The sequence below is a fragment of the Cynoglossus semilaevis genome, chromosome 4, assembly GCF_000523025.1.
Source record: "Cynoglossus semilaevis isolate Cse_v1.0 chromosome 4, Cse_v1.0, whole genome shotgun sequence".
Taxonomy (NCBI): domain Eukaryota; kingdom Metazoa; phylum Chordata; class Actinopteri; order Pleuronectiformes; family Cynoglossidae; genus Cynoglossus; species Cynoglossus semilaevis.
In genome coordinates, this window is record NC_024310.1 from 18606267 (window position 1) to 18633399 (window position 27133).

The 27133-nt window shown below is 39.8% G+C and overlaps 3 protein-coding genes across 10 annotated transcripts in view; 1 reads left to right on the forward strand and 2 right to left on the reverse strand.

Moving 5' to 3' along the window:
* aasdhppt (aminoadipate-semialdehyde dehydrogenase-phosphopantetheinyl transferase) overlaps window positions 1-6805 on the reverse strand; it is a 52404-nt gene extending 45599 nt beyond the window's left edge. The window contains exons 1-7 of one of the 4 annotated variants that reach the window (XM_025054908.1): window positions 6385-6803; window positions 6049-6162; window positions 5667-5787; window positions 5048-5169; window positions 4408-4566; window positions 1763-1849; window positions 145-538 (exon numbers count right to left, since the gene is read on the reverse strand). In XM_025054908.1, the coding sequence (XP_024910676.1) occupies window positions 353-538; window positions 1763-1849; window positions 4408-4566; window positions 5048-5169; window positions 5667-5787; window positions 6049-6162; window positions 6385-6555 (960 nt within the window). In that variant the 5' untranslated portion in view covers window positions 6556-6803 and the 3' untranslated portion in view covers window positions 145-352. Of the gene's footprint in view, window positions 1-144; window positions 539-1762; window positions 1850-4407; window positions 4567-5047; window positions 5170-5666; window positions 5788-6048; window positions 6163-6384 lie in introns of those variants that run through there. The other 3 variants (XM_008309792.3, XM_025054906.1, XM_025054907.1) reach the window with 3 other exon arrangements.
* Window positions 6806-7003: 198 nt separating this feature from the next.
* On the forward strand, window positions 7004-13466 carry msantd4 (Myb/SANT-like DNA-binding domain containing 4 with coiled-coils). Its single transcript, XM_025055260.1, has 5 exons — window positions 7004-8152; window positions 8302-8397; window positions 8759-9058; window positions 10836-11025; window positions 11057-13466. The coding sequence occupies exons 1-5, from the start codon at window positions 7916-7918 to the stop codon at window positions 11497-11499; spliced, it is 1266 nt and encodes a 421-aa protein (XP_024911028.1). The 5' UTR covers window positions 7004-7915; the 3' UTR covers window positions 11500-13466.
* Window positions 13467-18075: 4609 nt separating this feature from the next.
* The window catches only part of gria4a (glutamate receptor, ionotropic, AMPA 4a), a 99620-nt gene continuing 90562 nt past the window's right edge, over window positions 18076-27133 (reverse strand). The window contains exons 16-18 of one of the 5 annotated variants that reach the window (XM_017032058.2): window positions 25918-26032; window positions 22149-22286; window positions 18076-18653 (exon numbers count right to left, since the gene is read on the reverse strand). In XM_017032058.2, the coding sequence (XP_016887547.1) occupies window positions 18489-18653; window positions 22149-22286; window positions 25918-26032 (418 nt within the window). In that variant the 3' untranslated portion in view covers window positions 18076-18488. Of the gene's footprint in view, window positions 18654-22011; window positions 22287-23959; window positions 24075-25917; window positions 26033-27133 lie in introns of those variants that run through there. The other 4 variants (XM_017032059.2, XM_025054939.1, XM_017032062.2 and 1 more) reach the window with 4 other exon arrangements.

The following is a 27133-nucleotide window of genomic DNA, read 5'->3' on the forward strand; positions in this document are numbered from 1 at the left end:
TCAATGGGTCGCAGGCTCAATGCAGTTATTGCAAGTAAGGGTTACGCCACCGAATATTAAATGTTATTCACTTTAATTTATGTTAATAATGTCTGTTCCAATACTTTTGCTGACTTGAAATGTGGGTGGGTTCAAAGAAAACATTTTATGCAATACACTTTTTAAAAGCAATAACAGAAAAAAAAAAAAATGAAAAAATAAAAATAGGTCCAGTGTTTATCTGTCAAAGAAGATGTTTTTTAGGGACTTCCAGAAGCAGCATCACTTCTCATCTCCTAATGAGACAGAAATCGGAGCTTTCGCCTCATGAATAAAACTTAACAAGTCTTGAGTCGAAGATTCACTTTCAGCATCAGGCAGGTGGTTGCCTGAACGTGCGCGTCTCCCTCTGTCTCTGCGGAGCTTCGTCCTTCGTCTTAAAGCTGACCCAGTAGGCAGGGTCCTCCTCTGAGAGCGGAGAGGCTGAGGCAATGAGGTCGCTGAACGACAGCAGTGTAAACGAGGTGGGAGGAGGGGGAGAAGTTAAGGAAGAATTGGTCTAAGAAAGAACAGGAAAAAAGAAAAAAAATTCGAAAAATATTTTCATGGATTAGCACATTTCGCAAAAGTAAAAAAAAAAAACAAAAACGCAAAAATAGCTTTGAAAGACAAAACGTGGCCCATAGTCCATTCAACCTTGGATCGGTCAATGTTTCAGAGATCACAGCTGTGTCAATAGAGATATTTCCTATACTATGTTTTTATAGTGGCAGGAGAAAGAAAGTACATAGAAGCGATAGCTATGCAACAAGGCTGCGGTTTCTGCTTGCGTCATCATTACTTCCTGTTTCAGCTGTGTTGTTTCGGTGATAAAAGTGGCAAAAAATTCGGTGCATCCCTAGTTAAAACAGCGTGCTTCTCAATTTTTCTCCGCCCCCCCCAAAGGGACAGAATTTAAATACTATTCAGCGCCTGGTAATATTTATTTATTTATCTGTACAAACCACTGTATGTGTTGCTGGCACCAGCATTCTGCATACAATCCTCTGATTATTAATATAGATGAATAAAATAAGCTACAATGCTGCCATCTAGTGACTAGAGGCTTGCTTAGCATTGATAATTTTTGGTGTTAGCGCTGGTTCTTAGTGGTTTGTGCTGTGGCCGACAACAGTGCTGGTTACAGGTGAGATAATAAACCCCTTTCTTAGGAGTTTAGAATGAGTATAACGATATATATATATAGATATATATATATATACACACACACATATATATATATATGCAGTGCACCTTATGGTGCGAAAAATACGGTACTCATATAATCACGTACTGTATTTTCTGGACTATACGTCTCACTTTTTTCATCCTTGGCTGGGTTTGCAACTTATACTCAGGTGAGACAGGGGCACTCTAGGCTTGTGTATTTGCTACTCCTGTACCACTGAAAATGTACGTTTGTTATATGACAGCCGCTAGAGGGCACTCTAGCTGGCTGGTGCGACTTATATATGTTTTTTGTTTTTTTTTTCATAGTGCATTTTCTGGCTTGAGTGACTTACAGTCTGGAAAATATGCTATATCATATACAAACAGAATTCCATACGTGTACACACGTCTATACTCTAGACATGTAATCTCACACAAACACACACACACACACACACACACACTTATAATCCTTGAATACATTAAGTACATACAGTACATATATGTTTACATACCTGTTTACAAAACCTAGATACAGTAATACATTTCCATCCTTTAAACAAAAAGTCCTTACTGTGACTCCTGGTTTGTCTGCTGGTCCAAGTGCAACAGCGACATGATGGTCAGGGTCCAGAAGACTCTCCTGTGAAACAGAAACACACTGTTTTTAATATAGATATCCATAAATCATAACTTCATAACTTGAAATCAGAACAAAAGTGACAGTATATTTATCAATCCTGAATCCCTTTCATTCTTTCTTAAGTGTTTGCAGATGCCCTGTAATCAGAGAAAACATCCTGTAATATTTTAGGGAATCTACCGTTTTGTTTTCTTGTCTCCCGTTTCAGTTCTGTATTGAACTGGATCATCTGAGCTACTGGATGTGAACCTGGAGACGGTCTGTTAGAGAAATTGATTCACTTTAAGTTCACTTGACCTTTCCGGGTCACTGCAATCTCTCACTGCTCACACACTGCTGCACCATGTCTCTGTGTTATGTCACGTTAACACACCAGGCATCCAAACTATGGTCCAGCCTTAACAGAACATCATCCCTGTTCACTGTTACAGCTCCTTAGGTTTGACATCCTTAAAGTTTAAGCTAACCTTTAGTTTCTGTTCCGTCTTTAGAGTCAAGGCCAAAATCGAATATCTTGAGAAATCGTCCAGAAACACTTAAGAATAAACATCTGATGCAGACAGGCCTGCAAATGTGTGTTTCTAAAAAAAAACTGAATCATCTAGGAGTTATTCCACTGTTTTAAACGGAATCATCTAGGAGTTATTCCACTGTTTTCCCCTTCATCATCACTTTTTTGCTTCATGTATGTATTTATATATTTATTTTTTGCTCTGCGTTTCAATACATCCACTTGTCATCTGCCGTCTTACAATTAATACTGTACATAAAAAAAGGGGACACACACACATCACCAACCGACTGCGATTGATACAGACGAGTTCCACGTCCCTGAAGTGAAAACGCTGACACCAAAACACCATTAGACCTCCGGTGGGACACGGACCGGAATTTTTCAAATAAGCGATGAAAAACCTTTTAGTAGCCACTGACTGAATCCCTCTGCTACTAGACTCCCAAGTACTGAAGTGAACGGTGGAGGGGACGGAAGAAAGAAAGAGAGAAAAAAAATATAGAGGAGGCTAAATAAGAGAGATATACTAGAAAAAGAAATCAGGAATGAGTAAAATCTAAGGATGAATGGAGGAGAGCAGTGAGACGTGAAGAGCAGAGGAGGAAGAAAGAGAAAGAGAGAATAAGTGACGACTGAGTGTTCTGACAGGCGTCCATTTTTAAAGTGCTCTTGTCGTTCAGAACAACAGACACTATTTGGAGCCATATTTGAATTTAGTTTTAAATAGTGTAAAGTAGTAATAATAACCGTGAAAGACCGTTGACAGCCTTCTCATCCTCACTGTGTACGCTTAGGTGAGGGTCAAAAAGTTCATTCTTGGCCGAAACCGAGTACTGAAAATGAGGAATCCAAGGCCGAAAACCGAAACACCGAAAGAAATTATTCTGCCAATTATTAGTACCATTGCATTTATGGCTATTACTGTGTACTAAGCCTCAATAAGATCAATGATATTGCATAAATTAATGTTACTCTTTCAAAGAATAAAACAACTACAAAATTATGAAAATATTTTATGTTGCACATTCCAACAATGCACAATACAAAATAAAATTCAAAATAAATTGTTAAACTTGACCCTACTTATGTGTACATTAATTGACAATGTACAGGCCTACTGGACTGCTGATAGATTGTAAAATTAAATATGTGTTCTCAGATGCCACCCCTCTTAAAATTTCGTCCCCACTCACTGCTCCCCGAGCGCATAAAGCTGCCCACTGTTCACTTTGGTGATGTGTTAAGGGGGTCACATTTGGTTGTGTGTGCAGTGGTGTGCTGTGTCACAATGACAAATAATTCACTTTCACTTTCACTCAGTGAAATCAGGTAAGCATAACTTCCTGTTTTGGCTGTTTTGTTCCAGTGATAAAAGTCTTTCGGACAAAAAACAAAAATGTACTTTTGGGCTATTTTCAGTCTAAACTTTTCAGTGCATCACTAGATAGAACCTTTTAAAGGTTCAAAAGGAGCCAATCTCAGCAGTCAACAGCCGAGTATTTGCCAGTCCATTAAAGCCACATATGGAGGCCACATATGGAGACCAACAACCATTTACAATTGTTCACACTGAATGTGAATTTAGAGCGAACACTTAACCAATCTCCAAACTTCTTTTTGGACTGTGTGAGTAAAACCACAGCACCATACTCTCACAATAAGGAGAAAATGAAAACTGCATAATAAAAAAGGGGGGATTGAACCATTGACCTTCATTCTGTGAGGCAAGATCATTAACAGCTTTTACCACCCAATTAACACCTACTGACAGAAAGCCCCGAGTAAGACTAAAAACTAGATCCAGAGAACCTCTGGATCTCAAACAGCCTGTGATGTTGTTGGACAACACAGAAGAGTAAAAACACCTTGGAACAAAGCCATTTACATCTGGCATCTGATCAGTCGAAGACAAAATCGCAGACGGCTTCCAACACAGACATGTTGCTTTTAGCACGCCGTTGGGCATGAAGCGCACCGACTGATCTGTCATTCATCGTTCATCTCTTTTCGTTTTTGGCAAAAAAACAAAGTTTGTATTTTTTTTTCCCCCGAGGAAACTCACCTCAAATATCCAGTCCTCCTCTTCGTCGTCCAGGTGCATCTTGGTCTGGTGCAGCACCTGACCCGACGTGAGTGGTTCTGAAGTCAGGTGGAACTCCACCCTCTGCAGGTCAAAGTTCAGACCAGTGCCAATGGCTTTAATAAAGCTTTCCTTCAGTGCCTTTAACAAGAAGAAGAAGCAAATGTGATGAGTTTCATGCCCAATTTCACCACAGATTCACAAAGATTTTTTTTTTTAAATTCTTACTTACATGCATTAATTAGTCCTTAAGACTTTATGACTCTAATATGATTTAGGTCAACATGCACTCAATATTTCAATTGTAATATAAATAATATAAACTATATTATATATATATTAAAGCTAGGTTTCTAGGTAAAACCAGCCATTTTCCAAAGCCAATGAGCAACAATAACACCATTACAAGGGCAATCACTATGGCAACCACTGAGCTCTGCCATTAGGAACCTGTGTGGTGATGAAATCAGAGAGACACTCGGATGTACTTGTGTAATTTTTCCTGTTTTTCCCCCTTAGTATTTGAATTACCAATGCAATATACAAAATTCAAAACAACTCCGCCTGTAGGGCCAAGCAGCAATGCAACGTGACCACAAAGTAATACGGTTGCCATGGTTACCCAGTGTCGATAGAACGCAGCAAGCTGCTGGTACTCAGAGCCAGATGATTGGATGACGCTCCACTCGTGCGCCGTAAACTGACGAGTCATGATGCGGAAAAACTCGGGGACAGAGTTGCTACCTGAAGGAAAAAGGAAAGAAATAGGAAGGACAAGGGGGAGATAGGAAGAAAATGAAGAAGGTGAAAATAGTAAAAGAAAGAAAAAAGCTAAAAAGCTGCTACAGAAAAACTTCAAAAATGTTAATGTGAGGGATTACAAACTGTAGGATGTGCTAATAAAGGATTCTTTACATCAACACCACCACACACACTCAGAAAAATAGAAATAAATAAGAAAATAAAGTAAATGGCAAACCGTCAGGACTCACAAAAACAAGACAACAGTGACATCTTGTGGTAACAATACATATTTCCTAGGACATAAAAAAATACAAGCAAGGCTGGATTGAACTTAAATATAGCCAAATCAGTAGTCTTATTAATATTTGTTATTTTCTGTCTGCATTTTAAAATCTGACAGAAAATCAGCTGATCACGTAAAGATGATTTTTTGCCAAAACATCAAAAGCCTCTTTCAAAATTGTTCTATTAACTTAAGGAATATTCTGCATTGGTACCTGGCAGGGTGTTTTTCATGATATCCACTCCCACCTGGAATCCTTGATTTGCAGCCAGCACAGCGTAGTCCCCTTGGTGGGAGATGTTGAAGCTCCAGGCAGCACCTGAATCAGAGCTGTTCTGTAGGAACAGAAAAAAAGTTAAAGATCAGAAACATTGCAATTGCAAATATATCTGACACAAAGTTTTTTTCCAATAAGGTCAGCCAACACAATAATAATATTTCCGAAAACAGGTAAATAAATACGAACAAAGGTTAGTGGGGTTCTGTAAGGTCTCTATTTACCTGCTGCGGAATAATAAAGAATTTTTTAGCCAAGGCATTTTGAATAAATTTATAAATTATAATTATGTGTGGTACATTGAAAAACGTTGATGAACCTTAGAAGGTGCTGCCAGATATGGTTTCCCTCTGTGAGATCGTTCCAGTCGGATTTCTGACCAGGGCATTCCCATCTTCTCACAGACAAACTTCCTGATCAACAACCTGCCAACCTGATAAGAGAGAAAGGAAAAAAACCAAACAAAACAGAGATATTGAGTAATAGTATAAAAAACAAAAGTATTATTACTTTCTTAATTGCTTATACGGTGTGTACGACTTACATTTTTTGCAAGTTTTAAGACATTTTTCAAAAATATTGTGAACATGTACTTTAGAAGAAACCTGTCGAAGTTAGTTCGGAGTTAGAGTACAAATTGAACAACAGAACTCACCATAGCTGACTTGGCATCTTTGGCAAAAACAAACTGTCCAATTCTTTCTTTCTCCTCTTTCTGGATGCAGCGAGCCGCAAACAACCACTCAGCTCGGCTCGGTGTCCACGAAGCACAACGAAAAGCCCAGCGGACAGAGCACATTTTCATTTCACTGACCCTCTCTGTCATCTGGGTACATTTACAACTTCAGCCTCCACTCGGATGTTAGCTTTAGCATCGCACGTTAGCATTTGAACTGTTAAAATACCAACACGGCTTTGTAAATTATTACAAATCAAACCACAGAGGGTATTTAAACCGCGGAATCTATGGCAATTATTTTTTCACCCACAAAATAACGTTAACACACTGTTTACAACTAAAATTATACACAAGTAACACTCACGTATATTAGAGTCGGGCGATAGTAGATAACGTCATAAGTGGGCGCGGTGGAGGATTGACGAATCAGAAAGGTCCATTGATGATGCCTTTAGAAGCTATCAGGAATATTAAATACTAATACAAGTTAGGTGATTATCTTTAAAATCTGGTAACCACTTAATATATTTTATGTATTTGAGGGTTAATATCTATATTTTGTTAAATCTATGCTGAAAAAAGAGCGTTTTTTACAAAATGACGATTGTCAATGCATGCGACATTTTAAAGAAAACTTTGAACAAAGCTAGAATGTTTAACAATACGAGTTTCTGGGTAGATTTGAATGCTACATGAAAATAGCTATTTTCCGATTTCATTTGCCGCACATCTTTAAGCTCAAGGTGGGTTGTTTTCATTATATAATACATAATGCTTTGGTACACACAAAGAACGTGTGTTGTAAAAAAACATTGCCTTTATTTATTATTTGTAAAAAACGAAATTGCGCTAATCTGTTTTGGAAAGCAGTCATTTAAAATCATCTTTTGATAAGACATGTTGAGGAGATGCACATCAAATGTATAAGATGGATTTCTACATGTCGACTAAAGAAGCATTGGCCCGTATTCACGGATCATAAGTAACCAGCCAATGTCTTTATATTTACTCAACCAATCAAATAGCCATTCACTTGTCATATGGTATATATCTACGGATGTGCGTTTGTATGTGTAAGACGGCAAATGTGAATATGGCACTTCATAGTCTGCCACTAGTCCGCAGAATCAAAACAATAACAACGTAACATCACGTTTAGATTGATTTACAATCATTTAGGTATGCGTATTACCTTACTCAATTATTAATACATAAAAACAGCCCCTCAAACCTTCACCGTTAAAAGTGTATACACGGAAGGAATCAACTCATCTAGTTTAGGTTTCGTTTTGATGAATTCAAAAGGACTGTACTGTTACCCTGTAGGTGAAAACACGCTTAGGAACAGTGGGAAGAAAATAAATTCTAACAGAAAGAAATGTACAGCAGATCCAGACTCTTGAGTCTTCAGACACACACACACACAAAATAACCTTCACATCTTCAAGTTACAGCACTTGACCCCTCTGCCCCGGGGTTTCTCTCTTTAGTAATACCTTACACTTTTATGTCTGCACCTCCATCTCCCTTCATGTCATCATTATTCCTCTGCTTTTCTCACAGTCGTCTCTTGTTCGTATCATTGTATTTCTGGGGATTCTGTTCCCACCTCTCTGCCAAGCTGGATTTCCTTCAGGTGAAGCATCTGAAGAGAAAGAGGAAGAGCAACTACAGTGTGAGAGAAACTCAGACTCTGATCCGAGAGATCCACAAGAGGAGGGATGTGCTGTTTTCAAGACAGCAGGTGAAGAATTTCATCCGCCGATTCCCTGTTTATTGTTGTCCATTGTTTATCATTATGTTGTCCTCAGAAACACACCATTTAAAGGCTTCGTAGGCTGTTCATAGACCAAGAGTCTAATTGCTTGAACATCTCTTCTGTGCATCTGATAGAATACGGCCATTAATGAGCTGAAGAGACAAGCATGGGAGGAAGTGGCGCGAGGTGTCAACTCTCTAGGTGAGGGTGAGCTGCGAACTGCTGCCGAGGTGTGTTTATTTTTATTTTTGCTCAACATATTTTCACATCTTTACTGCAACTCCACTTGCTTTAAAATTGTTTTTTTTTTCTCTCCCCTCGTATGACTGACAAAAACCTACACACAGTTTTGTTCTTTAGATTAACTAAAGTGGAAAACAAAACAGCCGTGTCCTATTTTTCAATGGTACTCATACAAATGTGTAGTTTTCAGCTTGTCTCAGGTTAAAGCACTGGAGTGTTGATGTCCCAAAAATGAAAACATTAAAGGCTAAACCATGAAATAATGCCATATAGCAGTGTAGCGGTAGCATCACAATTCTGATATCTCGATAAAAACAAATTTCTTTAACTTGTGTGTCCACTCCACAGGTGAAGCGACGTTACCTGGACTGCCGTGCACTGATGAAGAGGAAGCAGCTCCAGGCAGAACTCTCTCTCTCCTCCTCCTCCTCATCATCCTTGGTTCTAAAGACAGAGTATGACGATTCGTCCCCTGTGCACGAGGCAGTGCCTCTGGGATCCGGGTGGGATCAGCTGCAGGACCTTTCAGGCTTCCCAAAGGACAGTCAGTGTGACTGGCCAGAGCTGATGCCTCTGAGCGAGCCCAACGGCCACGCTCTGATAACGCCGGCGGACATGAAAATGGAAAATGATGTCACAGAGTACAGAGTATGTAAAATGTTATGATCATAAATCAATAGTTTATCTATTTATCTAGTTCCTCCTTAAAACATCATACATTAATTAATACAGAAATGCTGACAAGTCAGGCTACTTAAAATGCCTTCGTGCTCATTTCCAATCTGCCGTTTCTAGTAGGACTTAATAAGTATTTATGCTAATGACCTAATCAGCCTAATGAATCCTCTTCCTTACCGTGTTATGTTTAATAACCACAGTAATTTCAAGCACATTATTTACCTCCAAGTAAGAGTCCACTCTTGTTAATGTGCCCTTGTTATAGGATTCTTATCGTAAATGTCCAATTCAACATCTGCCTAATTTTATTTTATTTATTTTTTATTTTTCTTTTCAGTGTGCTGCTTCTCCTTTAAATGTGAATGTAGCCTTAACTTCAAATTTAATGTCACATGTGAGGGGCAAAAAAGTGAAGTATGTTAGTGATCATTAGTCAAGGAGATATTACGTTGTATACCTGTGGTACTGGTACCCTGGTACTGGGCAGCACAGAAAGAATGCATAACTTCCATTATTTCTGTTTTATTTATAATCTGATTCCAAACACTGTTTTATTTTGAAAAAAAATACTGGATTCTCTCCAAAGGATTGGGTCCCAGTTTAGCAGGCACCAAAAACTACCCTACTCCGAAGGCACATGACCAAGGAGCTGTCGACTGACCTTAGGTATCAGAGATACCTCCAGAGAGTAATTTCCATAATTGAACTAATTGTGAGTGCTTAAAAATACTAAAACAAGGTAACTTGTTGATTAGGGTCATTGTTAAGGTTATGACGTTATGTAAAGTGCATTTTTGATTTCAGTGTATATTGAACACATCAACATGCAGTAGTGTAATATTTAGCGTGCTGCATTCACACGATCAACTCAACGTTCCACGTTTCTAGGCAATCTATCTACTTCCGGTAGCCCCGGAGCTAATGTTAGCTTTGGCCATGCTACAGGCATGGTTCGGAAAAAAAGTAGTTGGCCAGGCTACAGGCATGGTTCGGAAAAAAAGTATTTATTTAATTAAAAGTGAAAAAAAAAATCTTTCTGTGTAAAATATCCCATGTTACAACGTGGACACCTGTGGCTAATAGAGAAATGTGGCCTATATGTGTACAATTATTTTTTTCTTTTTAAATTTAGTGGGTGCGGCTTATATTCAGGTGCGCTCAATAGTCCGGGAATTATGGTAACAGGTTTTTACATTAAGTCAGATTAATTTGGTCCATTCACAAACATGACCTGGCAGGCAATGCAAAGGGCCTTAGGGACACATGTGGCCCAGGAGCCACAGGTTGCAGACCAGTGCACTGCACTGCTCCTACCTGGTTTAAAAGTACATGAAGAACAAAATAATTTGTTGTTGAAGTTTGTTGTGTGTCGATCTCACCACATGCAGTTTCCAGTGTAAATGAAGACAAATCACTTACAATGATGCACTAAGAAGAAAATGCATGTGATCATCTAATCCAAAACACATTTTGGTGTCTGACACATAAAAATCTGAATTATGCTGCAATGATGCACTAAGAAAAAAATGCATGTGATCATCTAAAGTGAATCCAAAACACACTTTGGTGTCTGACACATAAAAATCTGAATTATGCTGCAGAAATGTGAGTGTTATGGCCTGGTGTCAAGGCTGTCGTTCTTATTGCGCATATTTGTTTTAGTTTTGCACAATTTACTGCAAAACTGTGAAACTGTTATGAGAAATTTGTGGATCGTAAATGTAACGAAGCCAATGTCTCACTGCAGCTGGATGGAGATGTGGGAGACGGAGAAGAAGAAATTGATGAAGATGACATCCCCTCGCTCCTCAGCGACATCGAGTCTCACAGCGAGGGGCATGTTGGTGATGTGTATTTACACAACGGCGTGGACACGCTCGGCTCCTCCGCCAAGGCTCCGACATCGACCACCAACAGAGACCTGCCGACGGCTCACGGCCTCATTGGGTACCAGCCCACTGCTGGCTGTGGAAACAGAACGTCTGGACGTGGAGAAAGAGCGGCTGGCGGTAGAGAAGGAGCGACTTCAACACGTAGAAGTGGAGAGGGAACGTCTGCAGCTGGAGAAAGAGAGGCTTTTGGTGGAGAGAGAGAGACTGCGGCTTCTGTTCCTGAGTCACTCCGAACTTGTGGACTCCTCTTCTAACCTGCCGTCGCAGCAGGGCCCGCCTTCATCGTCCACGCCCTCGTCATCCTGTACTCAGAGGGAGAGGGAGAGCGATGGAGAGAGGTGGACGAGAGCGGTGGACCTGGAGACGGAGAGGATGAAACTGGAGAAGGAGAGGCTGCAGCTGGAGAAAGAGAGACTCCAGTTTTTCAGATTTGAAGCCAGCAGATTGCAGATAGAGAGAGAACGCCTCCAGGTGGAGAAGGAGAGAATGCAACTGCTCAGAGATCACCAGAGTCACTGAGCAAAAAAAAGTCTGTGAGAAGGTGGAGAGTGGAAGTTATGAATAAATTACATATGATTACACTTCTTGGATTAGTAATTAAATAAATAAAAAAAGATTCAGCGTTTGCTTCGGCATCTGCTCCTTAATCAGTTCAATTTGTCACACACACACACACACATCGTGAGGAGGGTGTGAGCTATTTAGATGATTGAGACTGAATAACATTTGGCCAATGACAGGACAGAGATTAAGGGTTGTTGTATTTATGACCAGGATACTTCATCAGTGCCTCGTTATGTCTTTAATAAAAAACGTGACTAGACACTGAAGGTGCCGTGAAAACAACATCTCGTCCAGTGTTATCCTGTTAATGTCTAATTAAAGTGAATATTTAGTAAATACGCATTTGATTTTATCATTAAAAATGCAATTGTTATTGTTTAACAAAAACTAAATATACACAAAACCAAAAATGTTTGAAGTGATTCGGGTGGTGCGACGCTAATTTTAAGTGACGGACCTGGACCGCAGGCAGGCCAGTCCAGCACAAACAGTCTTTGCCTACACTTTTGTAATCGTAGCGTCCAAGTGGCTACGGCTGTCAGAGCAGCATTTTCTTTTACACAGTTTTCCGTCAACATTTGAAATGATCAACTGTGACGTGTGTTGCATGACTTTACAGGGAAGCAGACAATAATAATAATAATAATAATGGAATCCTTTGCTAAATACCTGTATACGAGTGTCCCTTATTTTATATTTTGTTAATTTCCACTGGTATTCTGCAGCACCGCACTCTTGTAGATTGGACTGTTGTTAAGCCCCGCCCCCTATGTCACCGAATTCACAGCTACATCAACAAATCTCCACTAAACTTTATTTAAAAATAATGTAACTTTTACAGTTACAAATCAGTGCAACTTTCCCACTGTGAATTAATACATTTATTGTTTAAATTTGCAATATCTCCATGCACCCTGTGGGTGCCCCCGCCCTCACTGACCCCTGGGAACCGCTGACCGTAAACGTATCCTGTTTATGACACATATTTTATCTTCAGTCAAATTTGTAAAGGCCCAATGTACAGCACAATACACAAATATAACTGCCTTTAACCCTGCTATACTTCACTACTACTCTGTGTATTTGTAACTGTACCACTTCATACAGTTCTTGTGTATTTGTGCTGCTGACTGCATGTACTGTAGGTTTAAGTAAACATGATTTTCAGACAGATTTTGTGTCGGTGAAAACTGAATAAAACATGTATCATTCAATAAAGGTATTTCTAAAATAGTGTTTTGATATTTATTTTGTACAACAAAGCTGATCATCGTTTGTGATTTGATTGTCTTTCCCTCCTCCGAGGTTATTTAATGGCTGTAATATTGATTTTTATATACTTAGATGACCTTAGTCACATCACATGAAAGGTTTGATTTGACTTGCCGGCAGTCAAGCACACACTCTGTAAATATATGGGATCATGTCAAGTGTATATTCCTGCAATAAAAAAAAAGAACAAATAGCTAAGGATTACTTATATTTTTAAAGTGTTATTAAAGTTTTAGCTAAATTGTCACAGTGAGTGGAGGGTAGGATCTGCACTTATGGGATTAAATAGGCTGTCAAATACTTTAAAAAGCACTCTGGGGATGTTTATACCCAGCTGAAATACATTTAAGAGTGTGTACTGAAGTGTTGCCTTTTCAGCCTGCAGGAATAGAGTGAATGTTAATTTAATGCATTTTTTTTTTTAAGGATGAGAGGTTTCTGGTGGCAACGCAGCAAATATCCAATTTTTCACTCAAAAAGAAAGTTGAATATTTATGAGCTTTAACTCCAAGGAAGTTTGTTCCATTTGATTTGCGGAAATACATTTCATCCCATTGGTCTGCTAACTGTGTGCTAGTTGCGACACGGAATAATCTGCATGAAGGATGTGGATGAGGCCATAGCAAACTGGCCTAGACTAGCCCGTTTACTGCACAGAAGCTAATTCACTGCTGCTGCTTGGAAATAAAGGTCAAAACATCGAGTAGCACGGGAAATAAATAAAGAGCGACAAATTTGTTTAAATAAGAAGGGCTGTGATGCTGAGAGAGCGTGAGGAAATGATGCACTGTAAAATAGAAAATCAAAATAAAAGGCAAGGTGACACAAAAGCGTGCGAGTGTGCGTGTGGTCGTGAAGGCTTGTGGACGCGCACAAGTCGAGGTGTGAGGTTAAACAGGCTGTGGGAGTTTGTCCGTGTGTGAGAAAGAGAGAGAGAAGGAGAGGGAGAGAGTGAGGAGTGAGGTGGGAAATAATGGGAAATGCTTGTCAGTGATGGCTCTACATTAGTTGTGTTAGGTCTCTGTGGATTGAAAAAAAAAAAAAAGAGCCCAGATGACAAAATCACAGCAGGGAATTCTTAACCACACAGCTACTGCTACTGCTGTTACTTCTCCACAGAGAAGATACCTCACAAGCACAGAGCTGCCCTTTAGCAAATGTTATCCTTGAAAACATTGTCTCTGCTTTTTAACTCAAAACACTTTTATAGCCTAAAATTTAGCTCAGACAAAAAGAAGGCCACATTTTAGGATACATATATATACATATACATATATATAAATATATATATATATTTAATATATATTTATATATATTTTAAAATGCACTTGAAGAGAATAACATGGGAGACACAAGGTATTCCTTTCCGGCAAATAAATACAAAACAAAAGCAACAAATGCCTTCTTGACAAACTGTTCAATGACCTACTAGGGTTGGAGTTGGGGGTTCAAGCCTAAAACCTATCAAGTGCAGGGAAAATCCCAAAAACCAGTGCCCAAGTATTACCGCATATTACACTATTAGTGCTAACTTAAACAGAATAAAAACCAACATTTAACATAGACACAAGCAAGCAACATAGAACAATAAGAATCCCAAACGTCAGCTGACCAGCGGATAAATAACCAGACGGACACGTAGGGCTTCATAAGCGTTGTTGTTTTTACTAGAAAAAGAAAACAAAATGGACAAAGAGAAATAAAAGAAGAAAGTAACAATGTTTTTATTCAGCAGTCAGCGTTTGCTGCAATATCATATACCGGGAATGGCAAAGAAATAATACACCTGTGTCGTGTTGTCATTCACTACCTGTGTGTCCGCTGTCCACTGTGGGCACTGCTAACTGTGTTTACCTAGTGCGTCTTTGATAGAAAGTCCATTCCTGTGCAGGTTGATTGCTGTGATCTTATATTGGAGGGTGTGTGTGCGTTTTCTGACAGAACAATTTCAAGCAAATGTTAGGGTGAAATCTCACAGATCGAATGCAATTATTCTAACAATGACCCAGTGAGTTAGATCCTCGACTGTTGACCTCTCTGTCTGAGTTTTTGAGTCATTCGTTGTTCATGTTGCCAAATGCTGTCACTCGCTTTCGCGCTTCATTCGGGGCTTTGTCTCGTAGCCGGACGGGGGAGAAGATGAAAGAAGAAAAGAAAAAAGAGAGAGAGGCGGGAGGCAGGATAAAAATGCATGAGAATATATAAACCCAGGCAGGTCGAGCAAGGTTGTCACAATCTTCACTGGTGTTCTGTCCCAGTACATGCCAACTGACGGAGCATCTGAATTTCAACACACCGATACCAATAACAGTATTGGTACGGGTATTGTTTGCTATGGTAGGCCAACAATGTCAGCAGTTTGGCTGCATTTCTACATCAGAAACCGAGACATGAGCTACACTTACTGTAAGATTTGTTCTGTTACCTAAAATCTGAAAATACCTGAAGACGAACCTCAGCGCCAAATGTGCTAACGCCTCTTCCACAAGGGATAGACGAGGCGTTTACGGCCCACCGAGTCACCTTTTTGTTGAGACGCAATTACCTAACATTGTGGGTGTTTTCAACTGAAATGCTACACAGTGTAACCTAACATTGTGGGTCATTTTGATTATCGAAACATGATAAGTCGTGCTATTCAGTTTTACGTGACTGTTTTCAACTGAAATGCTACACAGTGTTCCCTCTCTATATCGCGGTTCTCCTCCCGCTCCCTCAGTACATCGCAGAATTTTTAAAAATCTGACCTCGCGAAACTTCCGCTATATCCCAATATATATATAGCAAAAAAAAGACGCTATAAATATATATATTATTACATACTTAAGTAATAACAATGTATATAATTATATATACATACATTATACATACTTAAGTTTTGGCTTTAAAAATGTGGATTCTCGTTTTGAAATTGAGGCAAGATCATTTACGAACGATCGCTGGTAGCTTCGTTTACCTAGACGAGATGTTACTGCTATGTATTGTCTAACGTGACGACAGTATCACCTTAAAGTGTTTTTTAAAATTTAATACAGAAATATCGGTTTCATTTTTTATTGAAATATTCTTCTGTTAATGAAAAGGGAATAAAACTGTTTTGTTTAGCACTTCCTGCTTGTGCTCACTGCGGTTCACCCAACCACTGTATGTCACCCTATTTCCAACAGAGCTGTGGCAGGTTTACAACACTGCCCTCTAGGTCATTGCATATATAATGAAAACCAACCTACAGAAGTATTGGTATGGTACTCGGTGATGGCGAGTACAAAAATGAATATACTCATATCAGTTTATTGAAAATAGTATGGGGAACAACCCTAATCTGAACTCACTACTAAAGCTGACTCACAAGATGAGGGAAGACAAAGCATGAAACCCAGATGAAACGCAACCAAAAATACTACACTTCTCAGATATCAGACATGGTATTTTTTTTTCCACAGTGAAGGGATTTGACCAAAACCCGCCAGGCAGGTGCTTCTTCCCTATTTACACGCTCGAACAGGGACGCTTTTAAGCCGAACAACATAGAGATTTGAAGGAAACTCTCCGATTTTGAAAAGCAGCGAATGAGTAAACAAACAAACAGGCAGAAAAAAAAAAAAAAAACAACAACCCACAAACTCAAATTCATCCACACTCCTCATGGAGCTGGACGACCTTTCTGACCTGACCCTGTGTGTACAGCGATGAGTGAGCGTGCATCACAATGAGTGTGTCCGTGTGTGTGTGTTGCAGATGGACATTCGGTGTTGAGGAGGACGCTCAAAGACAATGACAAATTGTTATTATGTTATTAAAAAAAAATAGCCTTATAACACGACGTCGGCCACGGCCTCTGACAATCAGTGATCAATGAGTTCTAGAGCTCTCTATAGATATATATATATATATATTTTATTTTTATATATAATATGTAGATTCATAAAAAAATGATTCTTTTGTATTAATTACAAGGAGTGGCATTTTCTTTAATATTCCGTTATTGCAATGAATCGTTACCTAAGATGATTTTTTTTTTTTTAAAAAAAGACAGGTGAGCTCTGTTTTGCTACGCACTTATTTACAACAGTTTTTCTTAGAAAAGCAAGCCTTCTGATGATGTGCCTTTACCAATAACAGGAAAAGACAATGAATCTAAAAAAAAAAAAAACAAAAAAAAAAAACAACCCCAACCCGACCCACCAAAAAAATTGCCATCGTAGTCGTTCTCTGGGGCAGATACCGCAGTTTGTATCAGTAAATCTATAATTTTCAGTATTAATGAGGTGGATTCATTTTAGAACAATTTTTGAGTTACAGGCCTAAAGCCAGAAACATGAAGACTGAGGTTTTTTTTCTTCGTTTTTTTTTTTGCACAGTTGATATAACATGTTTTTAACCAGATTTAACACAATATCCTCCTAAGTTTTCAATTTGTTTTAGTAGACATTCATTATTTGCATCTAGCTTTGGATCGATCATCCCAATGTGGTGCTGACTGGTTCTGCCACTCCTGAAAAAGAAAAAAAAAAAAAGGGAAATAATTTGTTCAGATTTCTTCTTCCGTTGTGATGTTTGTTGGTGACAGCTATGGCTAAAATTAGCACAAAAAAAAAACAAACAAAAAAAATTTAAGAATTTCCGAGGTTATTTCTGTTATATATTGGCTAATTATCTCGTGAGTTCCATGACGAGATATCATTCTAATATGTGTAGTAAGAAAGTAGTGAAACAGTCCATGGCAAAGAAGTGGGTTTGTCACAGTCCAACAACAAGCTTACAGTTTTCTGGTCTTCTACGGGTGATGGTGCCTGGCACTCAGTCTTTGCAGGCGTTGACACGTTTGATGGATGGCCGTGACACACATGATGAAAACCATGTCAGTAGTCTCTGTAAGGCATTGTCAAAGAGTGTGGCTGATCGGCATCCGTGTCGTCCAATGAAAACTGAGCACAAACAGGACAGTGTGGTATCTTTCTCTCTCTCTCTCTCTCTCGTTCTCTAACCATTAAAAAAAAAGTAAAGTCATTTGTGATCATCATCTTCATCTTAAAAAAAAAATTAAAGTCATTTGTGATCATCATCTTCATCACTATCATCGTCATCATCATAGTCAGGTGTTTGAAGCCTGGGGCGTGGAAAATGGGGGGGGAAAGGAGAAGGATTCTAGGGGCCCGTGATTGGGGGGGGCGGGGCTTAGAGGGGCCCTCAATAAAATTAGAATAACCTCCTAGAATAACCTCCTTGCTTGGCTTGCTTGGCTGTGTTGGGATTTCCTGGACATCTGCGTTGGCTTTCCTCTTGTTTTGAAGATATCGGGACAATATCTCCCCCCATCACCCGCTCCAAAAGAGTTGCAGCCAATCATAATAGTTCATTCATCCCCTCCCGTCCCCGCCCCTACCCACTTCACTGGTGAACATGTCAATGCACAGTCTTATATCTCTTGTAAAATAGGTCTATGGCAACAGGAAAAGTGAAATGGCGATGTGCAGTGTCGGTGTATTCAAGTATGTGTGTTTAAGTATTTGTGTGTTGAGCTTAGCTTTATGCATGTGTGTGTGATTGAATGGTACTGTATGTTCGTATGTATGCACATATAGATGTCTGTGTGTGTTTGTGTGTGTGTGTGTTTGTCCGTTTCATAGTCTGTATGCGTGTTAATAAGGCACGGGAGGTGTTTTTGGTTTTCAGGGCAGTCCGGAGGAGACCACTGCAAGGCCGGGGTGTCGGAGGGAGGCGTGGCCGGCATGCACAGCTTTGGGGCAGTCTGGCGTCAGGACACGGCCGTTCTCCCCCACACTTCCTGTGATGGACAGACGGGCCTTGTTCCGCATGGCTTCAGAAAACGACAGCTACAGTGTATGAATGGGTACAGGAGACAGAAGATTGTTGTTGTTAATAATAGATATGTGGGGCTCGCGTGACAGCAGTGCAGCACTTAAAAAAAACAAACAAACAAGAAGAAGAAAGAAACAAACAAGCAAAAAAAAAAAAAAAATGCATGCAGGTATTTCACGTGCATACACACCAGGTACGGCCCAGCACCTTAGTGAACAGTCTGAGGGCTGCAGTCACACACATTGCATAATAGCGATATATAGTCAAACTAGAGCGTCAAAATGAAAATTTTAATGGCGTAAATACATTTGTAAATAATAAATAATCTGATTAAAATGTTATATTGATTTTTTTATGCAAGGCTTGCATCAGACCACACTCACCAATCACAGCGCTCACTCCAATCACTCTATTAACTCACTGAGGAAATTAAGGATGAATTAATCCTCAATCAATCAATTAATGAATGAATGAATTTGAGAAATAAAAGGTTTTAAATCATATTTAGGAATGTTGATTGATATCAATTAATCATGATTAATTCACCGCTAACTTTTGATTAATCACATTTTTAAAAAGTGATTGACAGCCCTTATTCAAATTAATAATAATAACAACAACAACAACAACAATAATAATAATAATAATAATAATAATAAAATCCTTGACCTGAAATCAATATTTTTGGCCCAAAGTCAAGGGCTTATTATTAAACTAGTGAAACACTAATTTACCGGACATTTAAAATCCGCTCATCGGTGGTGTCAGTGTTAAGTGGTGTGAATGCATCCCATATCTGCTCACATTAAAGCGCTGTCACACTGACCAAATGCTCGCACCACAAAGTAACGACAAAAAACAGGCAACGTTCACCGACATGGGCAGGTGGAACCGAGGTCGTAGACATCTGCATTTCACAGGTGACCATGCATTTATCTGGGCAGGAGAAAATCTGACGGATTCCAGTAAGGATTTACAAGGGAAAAGGCTTCGGAAGGTGAAGACTTTGGGGGGGAAAAAAGGAAAAGCAGTGAAGGAATGAGTTTTGGTTTCAAGGGTTTATAGAGAGGGTTTGACTGACTATATCGCTCAGAGCTGGGGGATTCTCTATAAAAATGGGTTATTTTTTTTTTGGGTCAATTCTTATTGTAAGATACAAATTCTTTGCTGTTGCACAATTGACGGATACTGTCATTACCACTAAACCTGACTTTTTTTCTGAGTTTTTTGTCAGAAAGAAGATAAGTGTATTTTCCGACTAATATTAAAATTGATAGCCCATTGTTGGTTTTATTTATTTATTTTTTTAAAGAAAAAAAAAATCTTTCATACCTGTGATATATTTAGATTTATTTCTATAAAGCAAACTGTTGACAGTGATCCAAATTCGCTACACTTTCTGTTTTTGCCTTCAAAGAGGAGCTCAGTCCAAGTGTACCATTCTCACGTTGAAGTCAATTAGAAAAAATATATTAATTAATCTTTTTTTTTATATAATTAACGATACTTTTGCAACTCCAAACTTTATTTCTGGACGTAAGTCAGACAAATATGGCGTCTGTCCAGAGTTTTACTGCAGACCTTGAGAATAAATAAAGATTTTTTTAGGAGCCGCTGTTATTGCTTCTGAGCTCGGTCCAAACTGCTCCACTCTCTAAAGTGGCCTGTTTGAGATACAGTTGGTATTTCACTTTTATTGGGTACTGATACTTCCCAACAGATAGCGGCTATTAATTAGTCCACCGCATTTCACTATCTTAACTGTGCTTCCTTTGTATCGATCTTGCCAAATGTGGAACGACGGTCATTAAATATGACTTTGTAAATGTGGCTTTGCTTTAGCAGCTCAACCAAAATGAAGTTCTCTGTACACAGATCTTTGCGCTTTTCTCGGCCACACAGTGGGTTTCACGCAAGACAATATTCTCAGTTGTCGAGGGGGCGACACACTAAAATGGTCAAACCACTGTTAAAGAAGTTTGAAGTCGTACGTAAAACCGCTACATACTGCTGAATACAGAGAGGGTTTGTCACGTAAGAATTAGCTGTCGTGCTTATTCTAAATAATAATAAATAATGCTATTTATTCCAAAAGTCAGTGTCCTGGTGCTGGTCCACGACCCGATGGTTGGGGACCTCTGCCTAGGGTATCGTCTTTTTACATCACTTTATGTAGCCTGTATTTTTACATCACCATTATTGGCTGTTCTTTTTTCATTTTTTTTTTTAAATTTTTAAATATTATTTTAGGTTTACACAACAGACCAGGGCTTATTTTTCATCAAAATAGTAAATTAACTATTAATTCATAGTAAAAATGAAAAAAAAATGTTGCTGAAAATATAAATATAGTTTATCTAATTTTATTTGATCGTTTATTGTTTAACTCAATACAATAAAAATAATTTAATATTTACTGACAAGATTGCCTTGAGTTATCAGGGACAAGGTTAAGAGCTGTATTTTTTTTTAAATGTTTAAATGCTTTAATGTTTATCACTAACTTGACGCTGTAATAAAAAAAAAACAACAACAACTGAAAAGCCAATTAATTTTCAGCTGGAAGCAGACTCATGGCAAACCCAAACATACATAAATGGCTGTTCAGAATAAGTAGGTCACTTCTAAATACTTTAGTTGTCAAGCGCTTACTGAAATATTAGCATCAGGCAGCATTGTTTAGGTTTTAGGCAATAAAAGGGAATGAATTCTATTGGCTGTGGTCTTGAAGATAACATGCAAAAACGGGACTTGGTGGAGTTTTCCACTGCATTTTCCCGCCATTAATGGGATTTCATTTTTAATGAGGTTATTGTTGAAAGTCAAATGAGCAAGTTAGTTGATGAGGTCAGACGTGATTGGCATTCTGTGGTAGTTTGTAGCAATGTTCTCTGAATGACTGCAATACAAAAACAAAAAAACAAAAAACAACTTGTTGATATTCCAGGCGTACTGCTACATACTACTGTTAATTTTCCAATGCAGGTGCCTAGTCAAGTACTGTGCAAAGCACATCATCATCATCATCATCATCATCATCATCTGCAGCCAAAGACGATGGAACCAAAGCTGTGATAACACAACGATTTAAAAACAAAACAAAAAATGTAACCAAATAAACATAATTTAAAAAAACAGGCAAAAAAAGTGAACGGAATGAAACGTGTTAGACTGTAAAGTAAGTTAACGAAGCGAAATCGATGGAAAAAACCAACACAAAGAGCTACACTGGTTCCACAATGCTTGACCACATCCTTATCAACACATGACGGATGGCGCGGTTGCGTGTGGCTGCTGCGACAGCCTCTACACGGACAAATACAGTAATCTACAGCACCACCACCACATCATCAACATCAACCATTACCCCACCTAGATATGGCAGCCTCTAAATCCTACCCCTATATCTTGACCCCCTCGGAGCCGTACACGTTGTACCCCTCCCTATAAGTGGCTAGATTCTGGGTGCTGGGGGAGGGGCTGGGGCAGTGGGGGGGACTAAGGTCCACCTTCATGCGCTTGGCTTCGGCCCGGGACTTGTAGCAGAACTCGACCAGGGCCACCAGCATGGCCAGCCCGAGGCCGCCGACCAGGATGTAGAAGACCCCGGCCACATTGGACAGGCTCAGGGCCTGTGAAGACTTGTCCTGAAGAGAGACAGAGACAGAGAGAGAGAGAGAGAGAGAGAGAGAGAGAGAGAGAAAGAGAGAGAGGGGAAAAAGAAAGAGGGAGAGAGAGGGGGGTGAGAGAAAGAAAAAAAGAAAGAAAGAAAGAAAGAGAGAGAGAGAAAGAGACAAAGAAAGAGAAAGAGGTGAGAGAGAGGAGAGAAATAGAGAGGGGGAGTGAAAGGGAGAGGGAGAGAGAAAGAAAGAGAGAGAGAGAGAGAGATGTCCAGGACAAGTGTTGGCGGAGTTAAAGAAAAGGTTAAGAGGTGAGGTTAGTAAAGGTAAGCTCATGAAAAAGTGACGTCACGAGGAGGTGAAATGAAAGTTGCAGAGAGTGTGGTGATGAGAGAGGTGAAGGAGAAGCAGGAGGACAATAGGAGACGGAGCAGGGAGGGTGGACGTTGAGAGAACAGATAAGAGGCAGGAAAAAGCGAACAGAGAGAAAAAAAAAACAGAAAAAAGAAATAGAAATCGTTAGAGACAATTAACAGCATGAGCCACATTTGAACATCACATACAACAATGCTAAGCTAGTTGACATTACTGTGATACGATTACCACTACTGTTACAACACAATAAGATCAGCACAAACACTAAATCATTTCTACAAATCAAACCAAAGCAGCTTTAAATCTGATTGGATAACATCACTCTGTCCACTTAAATCTGAACTTAAAGCCTTAAACCTGGTTTAATACGTGCACTTTAATTGCCAGGTTACATATTAGCAAGTATCTGACTATGACCACCTGTCAGCCTGAATGAATACTGAATGTTTCGAGTGCCGAGAGATGCGGTATGAGTTAGCTGCAAACGTTTTTAGCATTGATGTGAAAAAGTGGTAGCGCTTTATTTCACGGTTCCTGTCATTGGCTCACTCATTTCGGAACAAGGTGATTCGGTTGAGGTTACACGTATTATTCTTGTTATTTATTTTTTAAAGGAATAATAAAAAATAAAAAAAACCTCAACCTTCAGCACTGAATTAATAAAACATTTCTCCATCAATATGTCAGCCTTTCTGCTGAGCAAATATTTGTCCGCCAATTATCCCTTTTCACCGGGCAGTTGACCTGCTCTGCGCTGCATTTTTGAATATTTAATACTTTTTAAACATTTGCCTGTGGTGAGTTATTAAAAAGCCGGCATCTGCCTGTAAAATAAAGCCTTACCAAGCCTCGTCTTAATACTGACTGAATGTGAATCATGAAATAAAAGCCAACATCATCCGGTGTGTTACTGCTAAAGCCAAAAACACATCATAACTGGTGGATCAAAAACAAAAACAAAAAAAGTGAGAATGGAAATTTGCAAATGATAATCAAAAAATTCTTCATCAATTCCCTCGGCTGACTGTGATGAAGATGGGTGTGCCACAGATTGCTACAGAGACTGAGTAAGAAATCAATTTGATGTTGATTTAGTTCAACTTGATCCACCATTAAAATTCAAACCAGAAAAAATAAGTAATTTATCAAAGAAGAAGAAGAAGAAAAAAAAAAAAAAGGCTGGTGCAGTTCGAGTAATTCAAAGTATCTTTTGGTGATTAAAAATGCTACAAGTCTAAGACAGCAGTTGCAGTAATCTGGAGCGTATTCAGGAGGATGAGAGTTAGCAGCTAGAGGTCTGTGGGCCACAGCAGTGTGAGACTGACCTTACTTCCAGAGTCCTTGGGTCCACACTCTCCTTTGTCATACCACCATTTGTTTTTCAGTTTGTCTAAGACGCCTGCTTCGCTCAGTTTCAATACTGCAAGGTTTACTGGGGTTCTTCGCGTGTAAAAATAACATAAATAACATCATAGGTCATGTTATTTTATGTTATTAGGGTAATTCACATTTGCATTGCATGACAGCTCAGTCAGTCACAGAGAAATTGTTCAACATCAAGTGACCTAGGACGGATCCCACTGAGTACATGTGTGTAGGCTCGATCAGGAGGGGCCGGAGGGCGGGGGGCGGGACGAGAGGAGCTACGGCGAGCTACAGACATATGAGTGGGACCCGCCTTTGTCACTTCTGGTAACACACCCATGCTGCCCCAGCTGTTACTACGACAAACACAGGCTGGTACTGTCAGTCCAGGACTGCTGGCTCCAGCCTGTGTGCCAAGGACTGGGACGAAACAAAATCTTCAATAAAAAGAAAAGCTTTCTTCTCACTTTGATCCTTTGAAAAGAATTGTTCGGTCGAGATCTATAAGCTTCACCAATGAACACGGCATCCAGCCGAGAGTGTGTGACACAACACAGGTGTGATGTTCAACAATGCTGCCGGCCACAACACAATATGTGACCTCAGGTTTTGAACACAGCGGGGCCTCGAGATACAGGTTTCATCCGTTCCACAACAGCACTCGTATCTCGATTGCATTTTCCCCATTGAAAATAACTAAAAAACGATTAATCCGTTCCAGCTCCCCAGAAATATACTATTAACTAATTAAATTAATTTTTCTCCCCTATATAAATATAAAAAACATAGATATAAATAAATGTATTGGAAGTATAAAATAATAATAATTAAGATAACATTTCATATTATTGTTTTAAAAATTGGTAAAATAACCCAGCGAGGGACAGTGAGAGAGACCACCAAGAGAAGGACTGGGACTGAGGACTAGATTTAGATAAATGCAGTGGGCGAGACAGCGCGACAGTGTCGAGAGGAAAAATGGAGTCCGTTTGAGGACTCGTAACTCGATGTTTCCTCGTAAATCATGCAAAAGTTGCTTACTCGTAACTTGGAAAATCTCGGGGCGCCATTGCATGAATAATGCTAAGCTCGATGCGAACATCAGTGATCGTGCGTGTTCAAGAGCCCGTTGTGCGTTAACACTGCAGACAGGGCCGTTGTTTTGCGTTGTTTTATTTGGAACTTTACATTCTTGAAACGCTGCTAAAATCGCATTTTAGAGGCTCAGTTGTGCGGATGTGTGGCATGCAGGTTTGATTCCACCGCCTAATCCAAGGTCGGACGGTGTCAGGAGTCGCACCCCGTGCAAGAATGGGTCAATGCGCCCTACTGCCGTGACGACCCACTAATGAAGACTATTGTTAAAAGTGTGAAATAGTTTTTCAGCATTACTGCTACTCCCCAAAATCATGTTTTACTTCATAAAATACCCTCGGAGAAGTGGCCATTCATTATGTATATTCAAAAGGCTCTCTGAATATTTGTTTGATGAAATGTCAGCTTGTGAATTCTCTTAAAAGAGCTGCGAAGACGTCCTCGCCCTGATTGCATCAGATACTGTAATCCATCAACGGGATAAAAGGAATCCGAGACCCTTTCATTCTCCCAGCGAACCTCTTATGACCTGTTTCTGTCTGAAAAGCAATTCCGACTTTCGGCCCTGGGACGAATGATGTTCAACTTGGAGTTTTTCAGCAATCCCTGCTTTTTGACTCGCATCTCATCTCTCACACCCACAACGCTAACAACAGATACCGTGCTCATTGGTTACTCATAGAGTTCTCTGCTGTGACCTCTACCCTCCCCGCTGGGGCAGATGCATGCGTTACACACTGCGGACAGCGACCGTTGCGGCTGCCCCGGCCACAGAACGGCCTCTGTCCCTCAGTGGTGGGTTGGGCAGACAGAGAGGGCTAACCTTGGAATCCCCTCCCCCGCTGCCACATTCTCCTTTGTCATACCACCACTTGTTTTTCAATTTGTCCAACAGGCCCTGCTCGTTGAGCTTTAGCACGGCCAGGTTGACCGCATTTCTTTAGGTGGAAAAAGGAGGGGACAAATAAGATAGTTTTGTCAGAGCAGAGGATGGACGGATGGACAGACAAACAAGACACGATGGAGGTGGGGGCCACAGCCAGGTAGAACGGAGGGGAGGGGACGGGGAGGGGGCCACAGAAAGGGGGAGAATCAGAGGAGCCGACCAGACCAAGGTGGGTAAGTGGGGACAGATACACTCCAAACAACTCCTGTTTCTTCTCTGTCTCTTTGGTTTTCTTTTCTTGTTTGGATATTTTTGTTTGGAGCTCTGTGTGTTTTATCTTTAAATTTCTCTCTTGTTTTTCTCTTTTTTTTCCCTCCCAGGCTAACGCTGTCAGAGGTTGCTTCACAGCCTGAGTCAGATTATTGTATAAACTGTGTTAACCAGGTCTCTGCAGCCCGCTGGTGTTGCACCGCCTGTGCCTGCTGTGTGTGTGTGTGTGTGTGTGTGTTTGTGCACAAATTTTGACCGTATGCCTAGAGCGTCCCGCAGCCGTCTTGCTCACACCCCTGGAGGAAGTGACCTCCAAACCAAATTCAGGGACATGGTTGCTAAAAAAAAAAGGTGCTATAAACATTACCACTACAATAATACAGAATGACATTATTCACGGTTTGCTGCAAAAATGGTGACAATTATTTTTTAGCATTTTTTTTTTTTAAGTATATTAAAATGAGAATACGAACATTCTAATTCATACATTACAAGCTGTGATGTTCTAAAGATAAAGGAGCTACATTGTTTAATGATAACGCTCAATGGCAGGAAATTACCCAGAAGGCTTTTAAGAGATGACAAACTGGATATCTCGTATTGTATAATATCTCTAATTTAATTTCATCTGCCGGAGAACTTCTACGAGCCCCATTAGAGGCTCTTACTGGAGAAGGAAGAGGGAAAAGAAAAGCAGCGAGTGAGGACAGAGTCTCTGAGTAAAGCTAACCAAGAGATTCAGAGAGAGAGACAGCGTCCTTTGGGGTGATCACGGGCACGAGACAGGCAGTGACCGACAACGTGGATGAAAACAGTTAAAAAAAATATCTGTGAGTGTCATGGTTGGAAAATGGGCACATATCAACAATCAAACCACAGGTAT

Excerpts from the sequence above, each read along its gene's own strand:
- msantd4 (XM_025055260.1), top strand. The coding sequence starts at position 7,916 with ATGTCTGCACCTCCATCTCCCTTCATGTCATCATTATTCCTCTGCTTT. Across the intron at positions 9,059-10,835 it reads ATGATGTCACAGAGTACAGA|CTGGATGGAGATGTGGGAGA; the intron begins GTATGTAAAATG and ends GTCTCACTGCAG. Across the intron at positions 11,026-11,056 it reads AGACCTGCCGACGGCTCACG|TGGAAACAGAACGTCTGGAC; the intron begins GCCTCATTGGGT and ends CACTGCTGGCTG.